This window comes from Archocentrus centrarchus, chromosome 5, assembly GCF_007364275.1.
Source record: "Archocentrus centrarchus isolate MPI-CPG fArcCen1 chromosome 5, fArcCen1, whole genome shotgun sequence".
NCBI lineage: Eukaryota > Metazoa > Chordata > Actinopteri > Cichliformes > Cichlidae > Archocentrus > Archocentrus centrarchus.
The window spans coordinates 30,559,470-30,586,759 of record NC_044350.1 but is presented as its reverse complement, the minus strand read 5'-3'; the positions used below and the strand labels follow the sequence as shown (position 1 = coordinate 30,586,759).

The 27,290-nt window shown below is 39.4% G+C and overlaps 1 protein-coding gene across 2 annotated transcripts in view; it reads left to right on the top strand.

The window, feature by feature from the left end:
• Positions 1 to 27,290, top strand: part of arhgef10la (Rho guanine nucleotide exchange factor (GEF) 10-like a) — a 122,524-nt gene that overhangs the window by 82,720 nt on the left and 12,514 nt on the right. For both annotated transcript variants that reach the window (XM_030730455.1, XM_030730454.1), the window contains 4 exons: positions 14,805 to 14,891; positions 20,517 to 20,731; positions 21,579 to 21,736; positions 24,187 to 24,329. In XM_030730455.1, coding sequence (XP_030586315.1) covers positions 14,805 to 14,891; positions 20,517 to 20,731; positions 21,579 to 21,736; positions 24,187 to 24,329 — 603 coding nt within the window. The remainder of the gene's footprint in view (positions 1 to 14,804; positions 14,892 to 20,516; positions 20,732 to 21,578; positions 21,737 to 24,186; positions 24,330 to 27,290) is intronic.

The window sequence follows — 27,290 nt, the reverse complement described above, 5'->3', positions numbered from 1 at the left end:
TTTTTAGCTGGATCATCTTACTGTTGTTGTCAGTTCAGAATTTTAAATCTCTGCTTCTTTTTGAACTTGCCAGTTGTGCTTTAGCTGCAAATATTTTGATGTGTTCAGTGTTTCTGTGCTGGCAGTGTTTATATTCGGAGAGCAAAGTGCTTCTCTTTAGATCAATCTGTCAAACCAATTTGACTTGCAGTGACGTTAACTTTGCCTCTTAAGCAGCCATTAGTACATAGTGGTGGCAGAATGGCTCCTTTAATAAAGATTTTGTCAAAAGAGATCATAGTGCCATTTTTACAGAGTCATTTCCCATTGAATGCAATCAAAGACCACTTGCATTGACCTAACAGATAAAAATACACCATCTCAGTGATGATCTCACTCAAAAATACATAGACTATTGGAATTACAAGGTGACACACACAAAGCTTTGGCTTCAGGTTGCTGGCTCAAGAATTTCGATCAATACAAGCTGTTAAGACCTAGAAGCCGCCAATAGATCAAATGGTCAGCACAGGTGAGAGGTAGACTTAAGAGGTTTTAGAAGTCAGCGGTAATGCTATAAATGGTTTGCAAGAGCTGGAAGATTATATTTCCAACCACATTTTCTGTATCCATAATGTGGTTATGGGTCCTACTGTGCAAGTTGGATTGTGGGGTGGAGGTGGTGGTGGTGGTGGTGGTTGGGGGGAGGTGGCAAATTACCACAGCCATCAGGGGAGGATGTTATAAAGTGATCATGCAATTATCTTAATGGCTGTGGGACAACCAGACATAAATCAATCTTCCAGCATTAGATTAAGACCTGTACATCAGACCATTGTCTGCTGGCCATGTCGATGAGAGAGGACGATGAGGTGAAAGAGCAGCTGGCGAAAAGTGCAAAAAGTGTAGCACTGACACAGTGGGGTCAGGGATTCCCCAAAAGGTGCTAACGACTATCTGGAGTATTTTGCAAAAAAGTGTGTTACACCTGAATAGAAGGTGAGCCAAGCGAATTAGTGTATTTTGAGCCACAGGGACCCTGCAGTCTCTAAGTAGCTGCTCAGACCCCCATTTTCTTGCACAAACAAATGAAGCACCTGAGCACACCGGTGAAAATCAGGGCAGCCATGTCATTTACAAACATGGTTTACCACAAAATTGTTCCGTGTGGTTAAATGAGCATGCATGAGTAAAAACACAGAAAGTGGAAACATTTATGCTTGTATTTCTGTGTGTGCAGGTATTTTGTTCATGCTTCTTTGACTCGATGAATGTGCATGACTTGCGCGTTGCGCTATATTTGAGTGCATGCTGTAGCTTTGCAATTTTATGCATCTCTAGAATGGGTTAGTAATGGGAATGGGGGCCTAGGTATCAGAAAGCTGAAGAGGTAGGCCGTAGTATTTCTTTCCTTTTTTTGACTAAAGAGAAGGTAGCATTAAATGGAGTGACTTTAAGTCCTTCATGCAGAGCAGACTGTGATTAGGGGCTTAACTCAGCAGCAGCCCCTCACTCCCTCTCTGTGTCTCCATCTTTGCCTCAGCCACTGCCTCTGGGAAACACACGCCTCTCTGTGCCAAAGCTCCACAGCTCTTTCTCCAGTCTTTGCAGCTTCTCTTTGGCAGTCTGAGTTACAGTGAGTAGAAAGGATGAAGAAAAGGCAAAAAAAGAAATCCCAGATTAGAAAAGATGTGGCCGAAGGGGCCAAAGCCATTTCCTACAAAAATAAAGTTCTAAAGCAGCATAGCATGAACAACACGCACAGGTCACCTTAGGGAGCTCAATTCACTGCTGGCTGTGTGCAGCTCTGTGTGCCCCGGTCCACTCAGTGGGAGCTGGAGTGGGCTACTGGGCGAACTCGTTAGGCGCCGGAGATAAACCTTATCACAAGTCTGCTGAGTGAGAACAGCAGGGGTGGACTGATTCCTCTCAATTTATCTCTTTCATTCTTTCTCTCTCTTTCTCTGCCTGTCTCCCACATACACACAAACACACGGAGGATCAGGCACTATCTTGGTTAATAGACAAACCACATTCTGATGGTCCTTGTTGTTTAAAGAGTCAGTGCACGCTCTGTTTCACTGCCCTCTTTGCCACTTTGAAAGATGAAACGGAGCAGGTTTGGCAGTTGGCCCAAAGGGAGGGTGTGAGGTGGTTGGGTTAAGGGATTAATAGGAAATCCTATAGCAGAAAGGGTAACAGCCAAACCAGACTTCCGTACAGGAGAATTGGCTGTTAAATCGAACAATTAATACTATTTTCTGCAGCAGTTGCATGTTGGTGAACGATGTCAGTTGTAACAGGATTGATGTTTTTAATTATTACAGATAAACAGATTAAACATCAGTTGAGAATTTTTGCTGAACTATTCCCGAGTGCATCAGCGGTGATGCTAACAAACACAGTGCTGAAATTAACCACTCCTGAAACTCAGGGTTTGTTTAGAAAGCAGCCAGTAAATTCAATTAACTGCTTAAGTCATTTGTCAAGGCAAAATGCCAGATGTGAGCTTCTTTTGTCTTTTCAGTATGAGTATATTTGCTACTTTGTATTGTGTAATTCTAATACTTTTGGGTTTCAGCCCAAAGGTTGGGCAAAGCGGTTTGAAAATGGCATCTTAGACTCTGTGGTGACACGGTAATTTTTCATTATTTTAAATTTTAACTATCAGATGAATTGCGGCTCTAAAATGAGATAGTAGCTAAATCTAGGAATGATACTGTACATATTTGCAGTAAAAAAAAATGACGTGATGTTTTTTGGCACAGACTGTAATCATATTTGTTTGCTCTTACTGCCCTTTCATCTCTCTCTGTGACTGTACAACTCCTACAGTTTAATCGGCCGTATCTTTCTGTTTTGGAAGGCAGGCTGTGTTAGGTTGAAGCCTGGAGACCAATAATGGAGGTATTTATGAAACCCGGTAATCTGACAGCTCAGCAAGCTGTTTAACAACTGGAATTCGATGGCGTCACGTGGAGTACTGGGAACTGAATTGCTTAAATTACATACCTGTCTCTATCTAAGACACAGTGTATGTTTTCCTGTGCACAGTGTTTTGGTCTCACTGCTTATTCAGCAAAGCTCTGAAGATGATCAATGCCTAGTTCCTGTCCTGATCTAACCATTTCCAAAGAGGCATACATGCATTCTGTATTTGCAGTATTTTACAGTTAGGGGACACACAGTGATTCACAAACGCCTCATATCTTCTCCAGGAGGAAAGCACCTCTTCTTCTGCCGCTCTAAAAAGGTTCTTTACGATCCATGACTACAAAGACTTGCGAAATAGTAAAGGGACATGTTTCTAGACTCCATTTATGAGGCATTAGGCTAGGATGGGGTTGAGGATGGCTGCTATGCCAGAGCTCTTATAATACCTTGGGGGATTTCATCATGTATGCTTTGAAGTGTGGAATGACAAACTGGAAAGGGGTTTGGGCTGCATCAGGGTTAGCCTTCTTTCTCCATTTCTGAGAGGATTAGCTTCTGTGTCTCAGCTCAGAAAACAGCAAAGCCTGCTCACATCTCACCCCTAATACACTCCACTAGTTTACACAGATCGCACAGATCATCACCATTATTATTTATTTGCTTACTTGTTTGTTGTAGTCTATTTTGAATGCACTGCGACTAAGGCTTGAAAACCATTAATTATAGGTGATCCGGTCTTTGTCATCTGTTGAAATCACACTGTTCTGGCCACTGGGGTTTGTGCTTGTTTACTGGACTAGCTGGTGCTCTTGGGCCATGTTGTGCACGTCCCCCTCACTTGCTGCGTCATCCATCTTTCCTGCTGATGGAGTGATAAGAGACCAGCAATGCACATTCAGCTCGGCACATGAAAGTGACTGCATGTACAGAAAATGAGCATGTTGAGTGGCAGCCCTGGCAGCAGCATACACTGTCTTCATGGCTACATTTATAGCATTGTCTGGGGAATGAGTGATTTACGGACATAATGACTCAAAGCGCTTACACCCAAGATGAATGGAAAGGGTTTTGAAGGCTGTGTGTGCTGCACAGCACAGATGAGACACTGTGTTATGAAATATGGATTAAAAAGGAGAAGGACAGTGTGAAAAGGTGGCCTTCCCCTGTAGCAACACCTCTCTGATGATTTATTTCTTTTTCCCTCTCCAGACTGTTTTTATTCTAATTTTTTTTTAAAGGTAAAGTCATCAAATTGACAAGTTACGCAATGCCTGTCCCACTGTTTTTCTTGAAGGTCATTTGCTACCGTTCAGAGTAGCAGCTTCAGCCACCTCTCTGATTTGTTGAGAAAAGATGCCCCAGCATGCATTAAAGGCTCGTACTATCCACATATCCACCCAGGCGTAGCAGCTCCCCTTCTAACTCTGCAGTAATATCCTTCTGGCAAACAGAAAAACACAAACAGCAGGACGCGCAAGTGCTTGAGACTGTTTCGAGAGAGCACATCGATCTCTCTCAGACCTGATCCTCGTCAAGATCACTTTGCTTTTTGTTTTCCCTGTATATTGTTAAAGGCTTGACGTTAACTTTTTGAAGCGTGTGTCCATATGGCTGACAAGTATATTTAGATTTCGCTTGACCAAACACAAGTCGATCCAGAATGCACTTCTCAGATTCTGAATAAACAATAGAAAGCAGACAAAAGTTTGTCAACATGAAAATCATTTATACATGAATGTTTTTGATTATGATGTTTTTACCTAAATGCATGCACACCTCATAGATGCTTCAAACTGGCCATACAGCCATAGACTCAGCAGGTAAAATGATGAGTAGCAAATGAACTATAAGGTGAAGCAATTGTTTGTGATGGCTGTTTTGCCAGTTTTACCGATCACGTTATTTTGTAAAATGTTTCTCAGAAGGCACATTTAGGAACTTTTACCGATTAATTTGATCGTTACTGCTATTTAAATTCAAGCCACTGCTATCCTGTTAATGGTCTTTTTCGTTCGATCCTAAATTTGTCAAGTCTCTCGTAAAGCTCTGAGCTCTGTTGATCAATCAATGATGTGTAACCGCGTTGGTGGTTTACAGGCGCATTTCGTACCAGCGCTGAAAATCACCACATCTGTGCCTAACAGGTCACATGTAAGAAAGTTCTTACGTCAATTTATAGATAATTGATGGAGTGGAAATGAAACGTGCCCGTTTTCACAGTGATTGCAATTTTGTTAAGCAAAATCAGGTGTATTTGAAGCTTCATAAATTGACTCTTGATTAGTCAATCAAAGAATTCTGAGTTGGGTGAATTATGGGGAATATAATTCAGACTGGTGTTCTGCATCTAAGAGTTATTTGAAGTATTTAACTAAATAAGGACCGACATAAGAGGATAGACTGTCCTTTCTTTGTTTCTGACTTTTAACTTGTCCACTGAGCACTGTTGCTCATTAGAAATTTAAGCACATCAGGATCAAATTAATAAAGATGAATATTGATGGCCAATGAGTCAAGAAAAGTTGTGCTTTGTTACTGTTTTTTCTAAGCAGCGATGCTCAAATCAAACACCAGGAACTGCACTTTTGCATTTTTGATTTAACTGCAAAGTAGGTCCATGTGTTCATGGGCATAGCATGAGCTTCTGAAATAGTTTTATTTGCATTGCATGGTTTTAGATTCTGAAGACTTGCAGGACATGCTCACCACGCATTATGCATCATGCTGATATTTTCACAGCATAACCTTTTATGGTATATGTGTTCAAAAAACTGCTGCCTTATATATATATATATATATAAAATGCTAGCACATTCTGATGTTTAAAACTGCTTGCTTTTTAGATATTATACCTGAGTATTCAATGTAAATGTATTAATTGCTCTACTTTGGAGCCACTTTGTAAACACGGGCCATCATCCTCACCACAAAAACAGGCCACTGCTGCTCATACTCTGAGTTCAAAGAGGGCAGAGAAGCTTTTGGCATGCAGAAAATAACAAAGCAGGAGGAAGTGTCAGTCTAATTTCTCTGTGTGAAGCCGGATCACAGCAGACCTGTCGCCAGAGCTGATACAACTTGGCCCTTCTGGTCATCGTGGCTCAGCACAGCAAAACCCAACCCCAGACATACCAAACTTGTCACTGTCACAAATACAGGGAGCATTGACAACGCGCAGTTTCAGACTGCTTGACATTCCCGATCAAAGAGCCCTCTCTCTGAGGTCAGGGCAGAAGTCAAACTTTGGCATTCGCCGAGAACAACTCAGGCGGAGTTGTGACAGTTCCCAACATTTTGGCTAATGTACCAGAATGTCCAGAGGTCACTCTTTCTTTGTAGATCTGGATCTGCCCTGCCTTTCTCAGCAGCATCAGTGGCCGAGATTATTGAACTTAAGTAATGGTTAGAAGGGCTTCGTACAATAGAGGAGCAACCGCTGTGTACCTCACTCTGTGATAACAGGAAGTGGCTATGGAGGTGTGCATTTTTTACAGTTTAATAAGCACCTGTATTGTAGAAAATGCAACTGCTTAAAGCCTTTTGAATAATATTTTTTATAATAAATAATACTGACTTTGTACTGTTTCACATTTTCAGGTGGAAATATTTTTTGCATCAGCAACCACCTTTTCTTCCTGCCTTATTGGCCAGCACAGTCATACAGGTCGTGCTCCCAGAGCAGGCAGTAAAGTTGCCGATGTTTGTGTATTGAAAATGAATCGAGGTGTTTCCAATTAAACAGGGCGAGCTCCGAAAGGCTTTTTTAGTACCTGCATGTTAATATAATCATGTCATCATTACTGCCTGCATGTCTAAGCTTTTAATTAATTTGCTAAACAGCAAATTTGCTAAAGGATTTGAAATTTTTAATTTATGGTGAAATGAATGAATGGTTTTGCGACTGCTGAGTCTTGTTGTGACAGTTAGTGGAGTGCTACTAAAGATTCTTTCACTGGATGCAGTTTCAGTTTTCTCATGATTTTCACAGTCTTTCTAAACTAGTTAAAGACTTTGTATTGTTCACTTTCTTGTGTTTCCTTTTAGTAATGTCCTCGCCAAAAGAGGGCAGTGCAGTGTCTGCATATATGTGAATAGAATTACACCCCCCCCCCCCCCCCCCCCCCCCCCCCCCCGCGACAGTGAGGTCATTTGCAAAGGGCCTGATCTGTTGCTGTGACAGCTAACATACTAATTACAGTGAATCATAGACGCTCTAGCAATGCCTCAGAGTGGAGTTCTCTTTCTCGGGCCCTGGGTTTCTGCTCACTCTCGACTTGTCAAGATAGCATGCAGGAACAAATTATGTACCCAGAAGGGAAATCCTGCAGATCTGCTAAATGTGCTAATTTGGTCACATTTTCCTCTGTGATTATACATCAGTGTGGAAAGGATGATGGGCAAAAACTGCAAAGATTCGAAAGGAAAGGGAAAGAAGACCCTCTCGCCTCTTTGAGTTCCCATTGTGCTAAACCAGCCCTGTTTGTTGGAGTGATATCTTCTCCCCTTATATTGCTTTGCTAATTAGTGTTCCTCCCTCATGCTTTCAAACAAAGCTGCTGCTCTAAATGCTGTTTAATTTATTGTTGTTGGCCACTGGTAAGCTTTTTAAGGACAGGCTATTTTTTTTGTATTTTGATCTCTCTTGAAGAAGGTGCAAACACCAGGTTTCCTTTTAGCTTTCAAGTTATTCACAATGTTCACTTAATTTAATTGCTGTGAAAACTCATGAATTGATCTTTACTCATTCAGTTCAGTCAGGAAAGAAAGCTAATCTACTCAAGACCATCAAATCTTGGTTAGAAAATAAAATGATTGTTAGAAGTAAAAAAAATTAAAAAATTTAAATAAAAATTGAGACAGTTGGCCTAACCTGTGGTGCTTGAACAACAAGATTAGTATTTATGAACCAGAGATTTATGTTTGTCTCATGTTATGCCAAACAGGCCACCATAGATTTAGGATCCAAGGATTGTAAGGGGCAGATTCAAATTTGGGAGGCACTCCTTGATGTGCAGCGCTTCCTTGGCAAAAGTGTTGCAGCCACCAAATGGCTGTGATTGAGCTGGCACCAGGGTTCCCTTTGTTCTGCATTTCCTCCCATCTGATATTAAGGATTATAGAAAGCCTCGTCCAGGGTTTCATCTAGGACCCCATGTTGACACACAGTTGTCAGTTTCTGTGTTTGACGTGAGTAAAGACCCCTCATCCAAAGCTTGTTTGGACCCAGTACGGATGTCTCCTGTCTCTGGTAAAAGGGAAGGGAAGATGGAGGAAGTGATTGAATACACAGTAGCCCGTAGTCCTCTTTTGAACCCATTAATGCAGGGGCAGTACAACCGCTTTCATCCAGAGTTGGAACTGCCATGGCCGCAGGAGTCAACGGTGTGGGTGTGTGGATCCGTGTACGTGCGTGCGCGTGTGTGTGTGTGTGTCTGTGAATAGGGGGCATAGCGACACAGCGAATTTGCATCACATTTGTTGGGCGTGTTGCAATCGTTCAGCCAGGAGCGGTGAAGGACACGAGGAATAAAATCTCAGTCGAGTCATGAATATGAGTTTGTAATGTCCTACCAATGTCAGGCTGTGGCTTTGAGCAGAGATATGCAAAACCACTCTCCAGCTTCATTCCACTTATTGCTGATATGATCTGTGGCACAGCCAGGGGAGACAGGGAATCGTTACTGTACAGACAGTGGTTATTAAATTGGAGGAAATGTCCTGAGCCAGTTTTAATAATAAGCTGATAGCCATATGGTTTCACTGCGAGTCCTAACCACCTCTAAAAGACTTGATGCAGACCTATCAAGAGTTAAAAATCAGGTTGTCTACTCAGCCTTCTTGCGCAGATGGTTTAATCTTATTGTCTTCAAATGACTTTGAATATTCTGAGTGTAACGCAGGCCTGCAAGCACAGCAGGTGGTTGGCCCTTTGATCTCTGCTTGTTGATGCTGGTGGAATTTAAATCGCAGGGTGACATCTAGCTCATGAAATCATAACATTAACAGCAAGTTTCAGCTTTGATCCTGTTGTCCTTTTGTATTAGGTTCGTTACAGAATATGATAAATTGCAAAACAGATAATGAGCAAACAACACTTTGCTGTCCCCATATGGTCACGTCTTGGGAGTGTGTCTGTCCACAAACAGTATGTGTGTGAAATGTAGTATATGTGCGCATATGGCATACTGTACATATACATACAATTTTTAGCTAAAATTAGGAAAAATTAATAAGTTATTATTGGTTAAAATTAACTAGTTACAGCAGAATGGGATTTGCATCTTATCTTATGAACAGAGAACAATTTCTAGTAAGTAATGTCCAAGGTTGGGATTCAGCTGAGTTTTCTTATGGAAGGAATAATGACTCAGTGAACAAGAGAGTAATTACATGGTTATAAAGCCACTAACCTTAAAGATTAGTCCATGCAACTCTGCAGGTCTTTGTTCAGTTTGCTGTCACTATTAAAAAATAATAAATTGGTTTTAAACATTCATTATACACTTTTTCCTATTACTAATGGAGTTCTGTAGTTGTCAGTTTAATCCTTAATTGTTCAAATCTCAGTAGTTTCTATAGAATAAAGCACAAATTTAAATGACAATATTGTGCATCTTTAATGAAAAGTTCTTGTTCGGGCTTCTATTTGAACTCCATTATTAAAGGCAGAAGCATGAGCAGCCAGCCAGTCTTGCAGCTGCATTATGTATTGTATATCCCAACTGACCATGCCAATAATATACCGACTACAAACTACATGTTGGTGTCTGTACGTTTTTGCTCTTTTAATTTGTGTAGTTATTCATTTGTTCAGTTATTCATTGGCCTACTGGCAAACACAAACATGCCCAAAGCTTGGGGCCATTTGCAGGATCAGGGGTGGTTACTCTGTAGCTCCTTTCACAAAGCCATGGCACAGCCAAGACCCCCTCATTATGCTGCCTTTGCTGATTCACATTGCACTAATGAACGTTGCCCAGTATGTCCTTTCAGATAGCATGGCACCTGAATCAGAGACATATATGTAGTGTGGCATGTTTCCTCCCCTTCCTGCTTAAATGTGCAAAACCAATGCCCCTTCTTCCCTGTATGCACATTTCACACAGAATGGCAAGACGGAATAAATGTCATGCTGAAAACAAGCCGTGTAAAAGGATCTTCTGTTTACTCTGAAAATCAACAATTTGATTGAACAATTGATTGAAAGAAAAATTGATAATAAAATGTTTGAATCCATTTTCCATTTGACATATTTTGTTGGTGCAAAAGAGAACTGCAAAGCAGACCAAAGGTTTTCATAAAGGACTGATGGGATTTTGACTTTTTGCCATCTGCTGACCACCAAAATTGAATTGTTGAAAAATAAAAACAAAGCATGGGGGTCTCATTGAAGCAGAGCTGTCGCACGCCTTCACTTTGTGTAGTTGAAACCTTGTCTCTGGTTGTCCGCCCCCTCCTCCATTACTCCGGTCAGAAATTCTCACTGAACATGTACTAAACATCGCCTCGTCTTTTCTTTCAGCTCTCTCCATCTGTCTTTAGTGTTTTGTAGCGTTTTTGTTTGTTTGTTTGACAGCGTTCTGTAGACCTCACTGTGAATTGCTTTTACTAATACTGATTTTTTTTTTTTAAAGTGTAATTTTCTTATTTGTTTACCTTTTCCTTCTATGCCTTAGAGTATAGTTCAAGCACAGCGCTGATCCAATATGCAGTATTAATAGTTTTTTTTTTTGAGGGGGGGGGGTTGTGCAAGGTTAATCAATTACTCAGCTGGGACAAGCCTCTGAACAAGTTTTAGTGCATGTTACATGTAGAGAGCATACTCCATAGCAGACATGCTTGTCAGAGCTACATTGACAGAAAAGGTCAGATTAACAAAGTCAGTATTCTTCTATATTTTAGCAATGAAGAAATATCCCTGTGTCGGTCGGGCTTGCCTCCTTGATAACCTGAGCAGAAACTTTGAAAGATTTCTCGTGTTTGCGGCTTGTTTAGTGTGCATTACCTGTAGCAGAGCTTTGGATGTAAGTAATTTCAGGTTGACTGGTGATTCACTCTGCGGCCATCCTGCCTGTAGCCTTAGGCAGTGGGGTTGCAGTGGGGAGGGAGCGCAAACACCAGTCAATTACCAGTTAATAAACAGTGGAAGTTTTCTATTAGTGCTTGTTAGTGCGTGTAAAAGATTGTTGGTATGTGGAATTGGGGGAAGTCACTGTGACTATGGAATTAGGAAAAAAATAGTACAGCCATATTTGCTTTCTCTGGGTGTAATATACAGCACCCAGCTCTCTCTGTGCATGCCATTTAAAGAGATAATATTTGTTATTTGATTTTCAGCAGGCTACAGTGCAGTTTATAGTGTTTTCAAATACTTTTTTTTTTTGTCTTTTGAAAGGCCCAGAAATGTGTGGTCAGGAGTTTCTAGTAAGGCAATATATCATAATTGACTATAAAGTACTCTTTCCAATAATGCATATATAAGCATGGTGGAGGCCAAACAATGCGACGCTGACTGCAGCGTGTCTCGTCGTCTTGTTGATAAGATTATAGGACCCCCGGTGAATATGATGCATGGACTTTTTTTTTTTTTTGCAAAGCAATTGTTAAAAATCTCATGTGCAGTAAATCTCCTGCATATCTGAAAGCAGATTTCACTGTGCTTACAGAGGAACATTGCTGTAAGGAAAAACAGTGCACCTGAGTTGCCTTGGGAAGTATAACAACATTAATTGGATTTGGAGAAGTCATCTTTTCCAAGGGAACACTGTTCTGACAGTCTGACAGCCAGAAGCATGAATCATTAAAATGCTACCCTGTCATATTAGACCACTACCAATCTCTACCACTGTATGTATTTGCAGTTGTTGTCGTACTGAGCCAACAGCTATGCCGGTATGTAACTAGGCAGAATGTTCACAGTACATACCAGACAGTAACAATAAATGGTCCCATCCATTCTTCCCTGTAGAAATGTAATATAATTACACGCATTTCAATTTTATTTTCAGAAGGACACTGGGAACTCCTGTGCTTACCATTGCCACCTGGAGCCAGCATATGGGCTTGCGCCCTCTTGGGGTAATGGGTGGGGCGGACTCTCTGTCGATCACTGGGTCATTGGTAACCAGCAGCTGGGAGGCCGCCCTCTCATCACATCAACAAATCTTGCTTTAATTAGCTCACCTGCCCATTTCCTCCCTTTTCTTACCCACGTTCCCTGAAGTCCTCCATCAAACCTTCCTCAGCTGGCTCACAGGCTCACCTTCTTCTCTCATCCTGCCTCCCGCACAGGGGAATAGCATCAGCTTTTCAACTTCACACCTACAGCTCTGCAGGCACACACATGCAGAATGGGCGATAAACGAGACTGACAATAGACTTTGAGAAGGCTTGGATCTTATTGATTTTTAAATGGGCGCTCACTGATACGATATTAGCATTGGGATTGCCAGTGATATGGCCATTGCTGAAGGCTCACATTTCCTGGGTGCCTGTCAATATAATTTGCACATTCACAGGTAGAAATGATCTTACAGGCTCTGTTGTTATGCTCACCCGTGCTCTTTCCACTGGCTGCTTAAAGAACTTCAATAAGTGGACCAGTGGTTTACTGTATTGATCATGGTCACTGTCTGCACTTTAATGGGAGCCAAATCTATCCTTGCCGTGGTGTCCTTGTGTATTTCAAGCCTTGTGAGCTATTTTCATTCAGATAGTTCACGTAGTTGAAGAGCTCCATTCCAAACTGATAATATATAAAATATGTCTCACACTAATTATCACATGATTGTGTGGAATTAAATAATTGCTTTATAAGGAAGGAAGTGCTGTTTAACATTTTAAGCATAATAAGGGGTCATTAGCAAATAGCTAATTACTTATGCATTATTCTAAAATGAGATTTCCTCTTTACACCCGCAATCATTTTTACAAGAGTAGGCGTCAAATTTTCTCAACTGGTGGATGTCTCATTAAGGAAGCAGCCTCTTCATTTACAAATCAGTTATTTATCTGAATGATCCAAATGCACATTCCTGCCTTTGAATACCTTCTGAAGTTGTGATGGGACTGCTTCCATTTGTATTGCCAGACTGACTATGCTAACTTCCAAAGTAATCTAGGCCTGGAAAGATTGGCCTATGCTGCTTACCTGTCTCAGGTGACCATTTAAACTCATCCTTGTGCTGCCAGCACCGCAAGTTATAGTGTTCGAATCCCTCTGGTCTACCATCACTCTCTTTCTCTTAACCAGAGGGCTTCCATATGGATACCTATTATGGCTGCCACTTAATTACCTATCAAAAAATATTTCACAGCTCTTGATGGAGGGCCAGCAGAAGGAGAGAGGGGGAGGAAAGGCAGAGACAAAGTAACAAAAGCAGGGATAAAAAGAGCATGAACGATGCAAGAGAAATGGGAAATTGGGACTGAGAGATTGATAGAGAGGGCCAGTCATGCATCTGTGGGGTGAATTTGAATAGATGAAGAGAGACACAGAGGGAGTGGAGAAATAGCCTTGCGGTGCAGATGAGGGGAGCCGAGAGCTAGCCAGTGCCATTTTTTTGTTTAGTGTTTACAAACACACACAAACAAGAGAGAAAAGAGGGAGGGTCTTGGACAGGGGTGGCTATAAATTACCAGTGATTGATGCTCGCCGCCGCGGAGGACGACAGTTAAAGACGCGCAGCTCTTATTGTTGACACTCTCTTCACTTTCACTCACCCTTCCTGTTCTCAAACGCAGCACCTTACCCACTGTCACCTCCCATCATCCCGACAACACACAATTAGCTGTTCTCTCTGTCACATGCCCCCCCCTCAGTGGTCATACAGTAAAATGGTAATCATTTCCCACATGACAGACTGCTGAATAGAAAAGCCGGGGGTTTGATCAGGTATAGACTCCACGCTGCAAATGCCAATGTCTCAGTTTACTACACGTCAAAGAACCTTAGATTTCTTTTTCCTTTTAAAAAAAAGTTATTGGCTCCTTTGAATTGATAATAAATATTCACACATGTACTTTGTCTTTCACACCATTGTGCATTCCCATCCAATTTCTTTTCTACGATTACTAGCTGTGCTAATCCCTGCTGTCTTTTTAGTGAGGAATCTGTGCAGAGTTTGAAAATTATTGTGGTCCAGAAATTGTGCCAACCATATAATCGCAAACTTTGTTTTTATGCATGTGGAAGTAATAATGAAATTGGATTTTTCTGCCTTTGCCTTCTATGTTTAAAGTGTTATTTTTCTGTTTCGAAGTTTGCTGAGCAAAAGAATTTATAGAGTGCATAAGTTGATAAAAAAGTGAATGGAGGCCGCTAAAGGAAAAAAAAAACAAACTAAACTGAAAAGTAACTGTTGTGTAAAGAAAGCTAAAAGTAAACTAGAACCCCAAGATTTGCCTCCAACAATAACTGAAATATCAAACATTGTTTTGGTGTTCTTTTGATCTTACCACTGGTAGCAGAATGCAAAATAATATTTACCACCTGCTGGTTATATACTAACACTGCATGGAAAATCTGCTGTTTTTCTCTGTCTGTTTCTTAGAATTTAACTCTTAAGTATCTGAACAGAAAATGAGGAAAAAAGATGCATAATTATATACCACCTGTATACAGGGCTTAACAAATTTATCAATAAAAATAAGAAAACACAAATATTTTGGAAATCTGTCAAACTTGTCTGTCAAAAATGTAAAGTGGTACTATAGATAGATAGATAGATAGATAGATAGATAGATAGAATGTAAATTGTAACTTAAAGTAAGTGCCTTAGGCTGTGACCTTATTTTGAGACAATGTTAAAAGGAGAAACAAAATAACAAGGTTACATTATGAAGCCATGATAAATACATTATATAAACAATATTCATTTTGTCTCTTAAAGCTTGAAGCTGCTCTCCACAATCCTGTTCACTGTGCACTGTTGGGCTTCTCTGCAGCAAGTACATCCTTACCTCAAGGATACCTCTGGGTAAGTAACATCTTCCTTAGACACACACGTGACAGTTTAAGGTAAAAACACAAACTCTTGACTCTTAGAGTGAAGAGACCTGGTGGTGATGAAACATTTAATTTGAGAGGAGTTACCTCATTAGTGCCTTAGGCTGTGACCTTAAACACCACAACTCAACCAAACTGACCATCTGCTGGAGTCAGTGCTCTCCACCACAATCGGCAAAACAGCAAATGAGGGAATCAATTTTAGAATAATGGTGTTCCATTTAATATAGCTCTGGCAGCACATGGTGACCCTGATACTTTTATAATGGCTTTCCTATAATTTGTTGCCTGTCGTTACATGAATGCATGTATACACACACACGCACGCACGCACGCACACACACACACACACACACACACACACACACACACACACACACAGTTTAATGTCCATTGACTTGAACGCTTGTTTTATTGGTACTGATTATTTAAGCTTTTCACACAATTACCATGACAATTTAAACGTCCTTTCTAAATTCTCTTCTCATTTATTAAAAAGCGAATAAAAAATGTATCTCAAGGCTAAGAGTGGGATATGAAACATTTTTCTCTGTAAAGCATTGCCTGAAAACTGTGAATTCATACAGTATAAAGGCTACTGGTGAGTAACTGCAGCAGAGTGTTTCATGATGAGTGGAGAAAATTGCAGAGCCTGACTATCACATCATGTCTCGGGACTTGTTAGAATTTAGCTGAATCTACAAAGAAGGGGAGAATTCAAAATGATGCAGAGACTCTATTATTGCTATTAATCTTAGAGTTTTAATTTTTTTTTTTTTTTTTGTTCCCCTTCATTTTGGAGAAGGTGGGTAATTTATCAGTTAATCCTCTCTGACCTAAAAGGTGGTTAAATCAAGTGTGGGCCCTCCAAGAGACAGACTATGGCTCAGTCTCTCAGACTTAATTGCTTTTGTGTTGGTATTCTAAAGAAGACTGGATGCTCACTCAGATGAGGAAAAGGAGATATGGTGGCATTACCATTTAGGGTCCTGTGATATCAGTGTTTTAAAGGAGAACAGGCTGACATAACTTTCAACTTCTTTCAGAGCACTATCACAGATTACTTAAAAGCCTGGGATCTTATTCTAATAGACTAGGCTCTCCTGGGTTGTTGGAGTGCTGTGTCACGGTGCCCTAAAATAAGGTAAGATTAACATTATATGCCGGAATAATATATTTAAAAAAATAAAATTGATTCACATATTTAGGTTTTTGTGTGTATGTGTGTGAAATTTGTTGCTATAGTGAACTTGAATTAGACATTCAGGTGTGGTGATCAGAGAAAATTGATTTGATGCTTTTAAAGATGCGGTGAGTCGCTGCTTTGTGCATGTAACTGGAGATGCTACATGCTCTAGGCTAGTGGAAACAGTTGTATTGATTAAATAGAAACCATCTGTTCCGTCAAGCCAGAGCGAGAAGGACACGTGCAAACCATCGCTGGTGTCGACAGCCTTCGTTAGAATTGCAGATCTTCTGAAACTTCACAAGCTTTCAGGTCTCTAACCGCGGACCCGACAGTAACATGTCATGTGAATGGATTCTGTCAAAGCAAAACAGTTTTATAGTTTTATATAGTATATATAGTTTTAACCATTGAAATTTTTCTTATTTTACTAAATACACATTGTGTGAAATTGCATATATATAAATATATATATATATATATATATATATATATATATATATATATATATATATATATATATATATATATATATATATATATATATATATATATATATATATATATATATATATATATATATATATATACACACACACACACACAGTACCAGTACCAGTCAAAGGTTTGGACACAGTCATCCATTGATGTGAATGGGTAAGTGTGTCTAAACTTTGGACAGGTATTTCATTTTGTAATCCTTTTGTTAACCAAGTTTTTGTTTGATTAGTTTTGTGTACTTTTTTTTTTTCAATTAAAGGGCAATTTGTATTTGTACAAGTCAGTTATTATTTCTGTAAAATTTCATCTGTTAATTTTCATCTTCTGAATAAACTCTGCTCCAGTCTTCTTTAATCAAATCAGCTTCAAACATTTCTAATGCGTCATCAGTTATCTTACATCTTATTATTCTGCTAGTTCTGACTTACTTTTCAATTATATCTTTATTTTCTGCACCTAAGAAAACTAGCAGATGATCACTTGTATCGTTCGTGATTGTACCACTGAGACTTTTCCCATCAGCACTGTGAATATATTTTCTATGAGAGCAGCGCTGGTATTCTAGTTGGATGTGAAACTGTAGGAAACAAAATCATGCAATACATCGTGTCCATAAGGACTGAATAAATCAATATTATCTTTGCCTACACAGACAAAGAGCATCTTATTATTGGAGATATTGTCATATAAACCTATAATTCTTCCATAAAAATTTCCAGGGGATCTGAATACATAACTCAAAATTATTATATTTTTTGGATTTCTTCAGCTTAATAATTTACATTAAATGCCATTTTATCAACAATTTTGCTTGGTAGTGATGAATTATTATATAATGCTACCCTGCCTCCCCTCATGTTAGTTTTGCTGAGTACAAATCATAACCATCAATCTCAGCTGTAGTAGTTTGTTCTTCTTTTAACCTGCAATGACATTAAAATTACTATGATAATGATTCACACACTCCTGAATACTTGAAACATTCTTGCCAAGACTCCTACTGTTGAAATGAATTATTGAAATGACTCCATCCATATTAACATTCCTTATAAAAATATCTTCTGATTAATAACATGTCAGCTCAGGACAGTTGAATCACGTGTCAGAACTTAATGGGTGAAATATTCAAGTTGAAAATCTTTGTGTGCAATTTGTTGAAAACAAAGTGACATAACAGTGGTCTCTGGAAACCAAAAACATCACACCAACAATCAAACCTGTAAAATTTTGCAAATTTTCACTTGATTTTTTTTTTTTGAGCAGCATTAGTATGCTTCAAAAGGAAAAAAAAAAAAAGGTTTTGTAGCATAACCATGGTAAATGGAAACACTAGGGTTTACTTGGATGGAACATCGCTCAGTAAAAAAGGGAAAAGTGTATCTCTTGACGTACAAAAAGATTCAATATTTAAATTGTTTGCACATTTATTCCACTTCCATAACTTCAGCATATCTCCCCGTGCAGACTGAAGGGCTGAGAGTCCTTTGTGTCGAATGTTTCCTATAACAGAAATCCATCCGGGAGGTAATTTTGCTTCGTTATGAATTAAAGTCTCAAGAGTGAATTTCCTTTGCTTTCTGCTTACTCAGTAGTACGCAAACCAACCTTTGCAAACAGAACAAGCAGCTCCTGAGTAGTAAATACACAAGACCTTTTTTTTCCATCACAGCGATTGTTACATACAGTATAGTAACAACATGTAACAAAAAAAAAAAAAAAAAGGTTTCCAATAAAAAAAAAAAAAGATAATAGTGAAGGCCCGAGGAACCAGGATGAATAATTAGTGGCTGAGTGTTCCGCCCCCAGTTGGTTCTACCTCCCTGGCAGGCTTGTCAAATAAGGGATGACACTAATCATGTTAAAGTGAGATGGGCTATGGGGATTTCTGCGTGCTTTGATCAGAGTAATGACATTGTGCCTAATCAGCCTGATACCCCAGTGTTTCCCTGTTTGCCTTCACCTTCCTCGTCCCACTTTCCCCAACTTCCTACTCCTCATTTTAGATAAAGGCTTCATGAATTCTGGCTCTGTGCATTTTTATTTACACACCTATTCAATAAGTTAGCTTTCATAGATGGTTTAAGTCACGAGAAACTTAAAAATATATCTGATTCAGAGTAAGTCAGCACTGTAGTGACCCACAGTTTGCATTCTGTGTGGTGCATAGAGTTGAGGAGCATGTGCCATTGTAACCGTTCTCCCACACCTCCTCGCTGCATCCAGAACAATCTCATTAAGGCTGGCAGAGCATTCCCTGTTTAGGAAGTTTTTGTTTCTCCAAGGCAAAGATTCTTTCCAGGGCACAACTCCAAATGTATCTGTTCCTTTAAATAAGCGTTTGTGTGGACACCACATATTCCCTGGGTATGTGAAAGTAAGGCTGTTTGGGGGTTTGGGGAGGTACAAATGGACGTGTGAATGTATAAATTCAATGTGAGGCAGGGTGACGGGGTGCAGGCCTCAGGCTCAAGCCATTTTTTTGGGCTCCTTCCTGCAAGATAAGTTCTCCCCTATCTTCTTTTCACCCTGTGCAACAGAGCATTATTTGTCCTGGCTCCTTCTCAAGAGCTCGAAGGATCACTCCTGTCCAGATTCTGCACACTGATACAAATCAAACAAATGATTGCATGCAAATAAGGGTGAGCATGGAGGAGAAGAGCTAAAGACTATATTTAGCTCCTGTCACATTCACACGATGTGATTCATACAGAGAATAAATCCTCACTGTCTTGCAGCAAGTTGCCGCGTGTGTTCTTTTCCAAGAACAACATTGTCTTTTGTCTGTACATCTACCTTGGCCTCTCACAGGAGTAATGAATAAAATTATATTGAAAACTCAAAGTGACACTTTAATTGTTTAGGAATGAAAGCAACGTCATCTTAATTGGAATTGCACCAGAGATAGGTTGGAGGGTTCCTGCCCTCTTAGTTTTCTCAGCATTGGTTTTGACAGGCGTACTCACAGACCAATATAAATGTGCAGGAAAAGTGTGGTACATAGGAAATCGAGCTCCTATCGCAGCAGACTTTCAGTTACAGCTGAAGGCGTGAATCGCCTCGGGAAATTTGTTATGGGTGGTGCAGCATTTGTGAGCACATCTGAGGATGCTTTCTTCCTTGTTAGCTACCTGATTCACAACCTATTCTCCTTTCAAAAAAAAAAAAAAAGGTGGTGACATCTACAGTCATTGATTGTTGAAACTTTCTCCAACGCTGACACCCCCACCCCCCCACCCCCCAAGCTGTCAAAGCTCTGTTTTTACTCTTGTATATACTTCAATATTGGTACTGAGAGCAGCATTTCAGTTGTTTAGTGTGACCTTGGACTTGTTAATATCAGATGTCAGCACAATTAATTGAAAATGATTCTTTTCTTTTTGTAATGGACTGACTCCAGCAATAGATCAGTCACTTGATCTTGTAACGTAATAAAAAAAACATCATGATTAAGCAACTCAAAGCCTTTCAGGAACTTATGAGAGCCTCTCTGTTCTTCACTGATGAAAAGATTGCACAAGTTTTAAGAATTGTTTGATGTTCTGGAGATGACATTGTGAATCCATTATATAATTATTTAATATTCTAAAGGATGTTCAAGTGAGTGAGTTTGGGCTACAAACAGCAAAATCTAATAGGATAATTGATCTGATATTTTTTTTAAATCTACATGTCTGACAGGTTGATAATGTTTAATCACAGTATTACCCTCATGCCTTCACAATTTGATTAAATCAGTGAACACACACTGGATCTGTGATCTAAGAGAGCTGCCCTGGTTGTGCTCTCTGCTCTTGCTAACCTTTATTCAGCAAAAAAGCCTTATTACCTGTGGCATTACGATTCAGTCCATCGGTACAGCTTAACACGAGGTCTCGACCTTTTTCACTCAAGTTCTTTTCCTTTCTGCAGGTGGCCGGTGGAGCAGAAGGTTCCCAAGGACAGATAGAGATATTTTCCCTCAACAGACCCCTGCCACGGGCTGTGAAGAGTCTGCAGGTGGATTCTCCAGTCCGATGTCTTGAATATGTGCCGCTACCTTCTCCGACAGAGGAATCGGAGGCCGGAGTTCACAAAGTACCCTCAGCGATGGGCTCCAATATTTGTGTTGGGTTAGATGATGGCCGGTGAGCAACATAAGTTAGAAGAAGCCACAGATACAAAAAAAAAAAAAGGAGATTTGATGTGGAATAAGGTCAACATGTGCAATTAGATTTAATGTACAAGAACAAGCACAAATACAAAGATCAGAGCAGGAATGGCTTTGGGCATACCTGACATCTTCTGTTTTAAAATAATCTGCTGTATTATCCTTTGCTATGGTCCCCTGGGATTTCCAGCAGTATAGATTTGCTTGTAAGTATTTCATCAAAGCAAGACATCAGAGATGATACCCCAACACAACATCAATACTGCTACTTTAACAAAGATCACTGTTTCATTTTCAAATAATGAATGTGTGAGAGAGAACAGGTTTAATCTCGGTCCCCTATCACAGTTATAGTGGATACATTGTTGCTGTTGTTTTTAGATTTAGTTATTTTCATTAAGGTTAGTGTTAGTCATTTGCATAGGAACCTAAATGATATGTCAGCAGTTTGTTTATGCTGACTGATTCTCTTCCAGTATAAATGTCTATCCAGGGACAAAGAAAAAAGAGATGTAGTAAAATAATAATAAATAATAACTAAAAAAGACAATTTCAGCATTTTAGCACAGCTTGTTGGCTCCGACGCTATTTAACATTTTCTTCTTGGAGAGAAAGAACAAAATGTGATGTGCATTTGTCATTCTGAAGAAGACAATAAGATGCAGCAAAGTTCAGATGGCATTTCAAACACAAGAAAGACGGAGTAGCTCCACATACGCAATGCTCCGTGCACTCTTAAATCAAACTGTATGAAAACGAGGCACTCTGTCATTTCAAATGACGCTCATTTATCATGTTGGCTTGTGCTGCTGTTGTTCTTGCAGAGTGCTGGTCTATGGGAGTGTGGACACTGCAGCACAATGCTTACTGACCCTCCATAACCCAGAGGGGTGCCCCGTGCTCTGCCTGAAGCACTCCTCCCGCTTCCTGTTTGCAGGACTGCGGAACGGAACCATGATGGTTTATGGAAGGAATAACAGTGGTAAGGTGCTCCTGAGTTTGCTTTGCTCCTAGACTGATGGCTACAGTTTAGTGTGTGTGTGTGTGTGTGAGTGAGAGCGAGTTAAAGCAGACTGTGTCATTTTTGGCCTTTGTAATAAACGGTAAATGATAATGAAGTCAGAAAACAAATTCAAAATGCAAAATACATTTGGAAAAAAAAAGGCAAAATACAAACCAAACATGTATATCCTGTAGAAATGAGACTTTCTATTTTACAAAATCAGTGTGTGTGTGGATCCTCGCATTTACAATGTGTGTCGCTTCCCTCAGTGCAAAACAGCCCCAATTACTACACTGGCAGAAAGCATTAATTTTTACAACAAATTAAATTTATATTACTTTGTTGGTTATTTACTGATATGAGGTCATCCCATATTTCATGCCCTTTTTGCCTCTGTAGATAGGCACCTGCATGGCAGCCGATGCTGACTCTTAATGAGATGTGACACCAAAATGGACTAAAAAGTTTTTATGGTTGATTTCTAATGGGGATCGGTAATATTTTTCCCAGCAGTGAAATAATTAGTACAAATGAGTTTGCTGTTTTCTTTCATTATGCATTTATAAAACATCTATTGTATTCAAATGTAAATTGTTTTCGTTAATTTGGTCAGTATATTTTTAGCTTTGTGTGTTTTTGTTTGTTTGTTTTGTTTGTTTATTTCTTAAAAACCCATTTCCAGAAATATTTGGTCTGGATTTGGAATTTTTGCCACAGAATCACATAGAATCTCAGTAAGCTATACTTCCCTTTCCTAGGGATTTTCACACCTGCTGTAAGTATGAAAATAACACTTCACCATGTGGTACATGGCATGCCATGTTTAGTCAGGCATTGCAAAGGCCAAGGGGGCTTAACACCATCTCAGCAGTGCTTTGCAGTCTTCACAGCCAGCAGGAGCACAATAGCTCTATCACCGGATTCCTTTTACCTGGCCACAGTATGTCAACAGGCTTGCCTGCCTGCCTCTTGTGCTCCTCTCTCCTCCCAAGCAGAAAGGATGATTAATTACACCAAGCTGCTGCATACCGATTAAATATTACTATTCATGCTTTGCGCATATATATATATATATATATATATATATATATATATATATATATATATATATATATATATATATATAAAAGAGGACAGGAGAAAACCTCTGGAGGTTGCCCAGGAGTGTTTGTGGATTCAGAACATCTGTTGAAAAGATTTATGCCCTTGACTAGCATGCTACTGTCTGAAAACGAGTCTACAGCAGCCACGACATACCAAGGATTTAGTCGAAACCTGTGCCAATACATTACATTTAATACATTGTTGACAGCGAATAGTGTGCTCCAACTTATCTCACTGAGAAATGCATATTGAATGTCTTCTCCTCTTGCAATGATAATATTCTACAAGATGAGAGAAGCAAACTTAGGGCAACAAGAACGATCCGTATGTTAAAGAGGGGGATGCAGCGGTGTGGCATTGCTTAGCGATAGTGGCCAGAGGGACATTTACAAGATTGAATTTTGAAAAGGTGCAAAAAAAAAAAAAAAATGACCTTTATAACATGCCAAACAATTAACCTGTGGAAGTCAGAAGGCATTGTAAAGCTATTCTCCAGTGAAAGGCAGAAATAAACAATTCAAAATGTTAATTAAATGGCTGGATGCACTCTTCTCTAATTTTGCTTCATTAACGCACAGCAAAGGAAACGCTCATGTAATTTACTTTATAATGTGCTTGTGTGGTAGCCACAATGTGTGGCCCGTGATTAAAACTCAAAATAAAAAGGTCTGCTTCATTTTCACTGATGAAGCAAAGAAAGAGAATGAGGTGTAGAGAGCCAAAATTCTTCTTCTTCTTCTTCTTCTTCTTTAATAGACAAATGACCTGGTGATAAAGATGTCGGGAAGTGCATGAAAGTGTACACCAGGCTCATTAGAATATGGGTGGCGAGGGTGTAAGCATTGTTCTGCATTGTTCTGCACAGTGTGTGGCGTTACAGTGTGTGTGGTGATTCACCATGTGTGGCGATACGCAGCGTGTGGCCTCACAAATGGAAGTCCACAGTCTTTAGTCAACCTGTAGTTCTCTCACATAGTTGTTCATTAGAGTGAGAGAAAACAAATCTCTTCTGTGAACCCTCTCCACTGAAGCTTTCGTAATTGCTCAACAGTGTTAAAGAGTGCTATTTGTGTTTATTTTTTTATTTTTGGTGAATAAACACCAAGCTAACTTGCTGTGGTACAAGTGGGAAGAATTGACTTTAATTGCCTCACTCAGTGTGAGAGGGTTCCAACAGAAGTGGGGCATGTGTTCAGACTTTATTAATATAACTGTAGGCTAGCTGTGATAATAGGCTTTTTTGATTTTAAGGGCTTTCTCACATGTTGTTGCAGTTTTGAGCAGTCTGTTTTTTTTTTCATTTCTTTACTGTTTTTGTTCCTCAGATGATCTTTGGGACCCTGAATCCCGTAGATGTGTGAGCCTGGGTTCAGAGCCAGTTCGGACCCTGCTGGTGCTGGATGACTCGGTGTGGGCGAGCTGCGGGAACTCTGTCACAGTCATGGAAATCTCCAGCTTCAACACACAGGTAAATAAAGAAACTGTCTCTGGACGTGCAGAGTCAGAGTCAGTGATTTTTCAACACTGCTTCAAACTTTTTGTCATTTTCTGGAATGTGCACTGAATAGACTAAATCTGTCTGGTTGCTCTAAAGAAGGCACAGAAACAGTTTATTAGCAACTAGCTAATGAGTTGAAAAGAGCTGCTCGCAAACCAGTGATGGACCTGGCTTGTAGGAGATGACCAATGAAAGAATATTAATCATTGCATGCTAAAATTTACTTGTTAAAACATGCTTTTATATTTGTTGCTAATATTTTGTTCTAAGAAATGAGTTAATGTTGAATTTTCAGAAATGTATCAAGATTAAATATCGCATTATGATTACCTATCATACTAAGAAATTTGGAAGCATGTTAAGGAATGAATTTCAAAGATTTTTTCCAGAAGGTTACGGGCCTATATAAATGGGTTCAGTAAAAATGTACATTACAGCGGTTTGTTATATATTTTTTTGTTTTCTGCAACATTTGAAGAAATGCAAACTTACACTCCTTTCATTTTCTGGGAAGATTTATGCAGCCAGCCTAGAGAGCCAGCATTCTAATCTGTGATGTAATCAAGATTTACTGCCTGGAGCTGCTGCGTAGACAAAGACGCCGACCTCTCGTCGAGTCATACAGTGTTTGTTGGAGTTCTTACACACAAAAAAAACGTCTTATTTTCCTGTGCCACTCTAAGTTATGGTACCGAATGTGTACCATTATCTCTGGGAAATCATTCTGGGTGTTGACTCTGTCATCTGTTATATTTTTGTGTTGTCATTCTCCATGGTGTTCTTCTGTACAGCATATCATTAGCGGTGTATAGCCAGGTGACTTCTCCAGCTGAGGTACACAATAATGAATGACATAAAACAAACTGATCTGGATGCTGTTAATATGGTATTCCGATGTGAAACCGCAAATCATTACTGTTTAATTATAGCTCCCAGATGTGAGTGTACATGGCTGTATAAGTGGATAGGATTTTAGCTAAAAATGAGCATGTGTACCATGTAAATCTTTCCTGGATAAATAAAAGTTTATGACATATAAAATTAAATTGCTGAATTTAATTAAAAAACAAACAAACTAAGAAACAAAAATGCTCCTTATTAGGAGAATCTATATCATTTCTCATCATACAAACCTGTTTTTCATTTTCAGAAAGAAATGTAACAAATGTACCGCCTTAATTTCTTCCATTTGCAATTACAGATGTTATTTCGTTGCCCACATGCCAATTATAAAAGCTGCAGATATACTTGCCCAAAAGGCAGAGAAAAAAATCTTCCTCAAAAATCTGAATTATACAGGTCACAAGGTTAATGTGCATTTTGGGTTTTTTTTGTTTTGTTTTGGTTTTTTTTTTCAGAAAGAAAATCATGTGAGAGACCTGGATATTTAATAAAGAAACAGCCACTTATTGAATGCGTTTCAAAATCCACATAATCAGGCCTGAGTCGAGCCAGCGTCTCCTTTTATTCCTTCACCTTTTTTTCCTCCTAGGCTGCTTCTCCAGAGACCCGAGCTTAATCAGCTGAATGACCACGCAGTTCTGGTTCACAGTATCTCCCACAGAGCTTAGCGGGTCAGCTCTGGTTACTACTTTGCTAACCTTGTCTTCTTCACTAATATGGACTCAAGAGGGCTGACTTCACTGGGGCTGTGGTGCATATCCAGCATCTAGACAAGCCGTATTTGGCACCTGCAGGAAGAGATATGACTGGGTGCAAGGCTCAAGGGTCATGGACTCAATTTTACTTCACTTCATTGTTTTCCCACATGGATATTCACCACTTTGTAAGATTTGTACTTTTTAATCATTTATCTGTGACTCTGTTGGACACATGCCCCGTTTCATTTGATGCCTCAGATCCTGCGCCCCTCTGCTCATCACGAGAGTCTTTTTAAATGTTCACAATCAAGGCCTCGGCTACACAGTGTTATTTAAATATATCAATTTTAGTCTGTTTTGGTAAACAATAATACGCTTCCCATGGTGTTGAGATTGCCTTCAACAGATCCCCAAAGGATTGTCATAACACTTGTAAAATTGTATGGACTCTCAGCTTTGTATTATTTAATTATATTCACTCTGCCCCAGTGGAGTACATGAAAATTATAGTGCTGACAAAACCTCAACAAAACTGTGTTGGTGAGGAAAAAGGGGAAGCAAAAAGAATACATTTAGAAAATTTTAGAAGTCGTTATTGTTTTATGATGCAGACATATTTTATGTAGTTCAAAGAGCCTCGAAATGTCACTTTTCACTATTGACTGTAGTTGGGAACATAAGAACATAAGCACAGTTTTATTTTAACTAAAATGTCAGCGTTAGCACACTAGCATGCTCAAATTGGCAAAGACAACATCTCGATGTTTAGATAGTATACCGTTTATTATGTTCGTCTCTAAACACAAAGCACAGTGTCACAATTTATGATCAGATGATTATGTGAAACCAATTCATCCTAAACTAAACTTTAAAGAAAAAAAAAAGCAGATCACCATTTAATTGTCATTTGGGGTAACTTCAACCTCTTGAAACCATCAAAGGTTGCACAGAAATTCAGGATAATCTAAACAATATTAATCAAAATATTTTATTGCCATCCTATAGTCTGTTTGCTAGTGAGGCTAAAATGATATTTCAGAGAGAAGCACAAATCCCAGCATTAGTTCCCACTAATCACAGCTCCGATTTGGCACGCATTTGTTTCATGCATGGACTGAATTTAAAATATGTACAGTGCCAGTCAAAAGTTTGGACGCACTCACTCATGAATGGGTGAGTCTCTGACTTCACCTGTTGGTTTGCAAACTTGGGTTTACAGTTCACGTGGTTAGATGGGTCGTAATAATGCGTTGAATCTACCTCTGTAGTTTTCCTATATTTTATGCAGTTTAAGATCTTCTAGCTTCAGACTGGTGCAGTTGATAAAGTG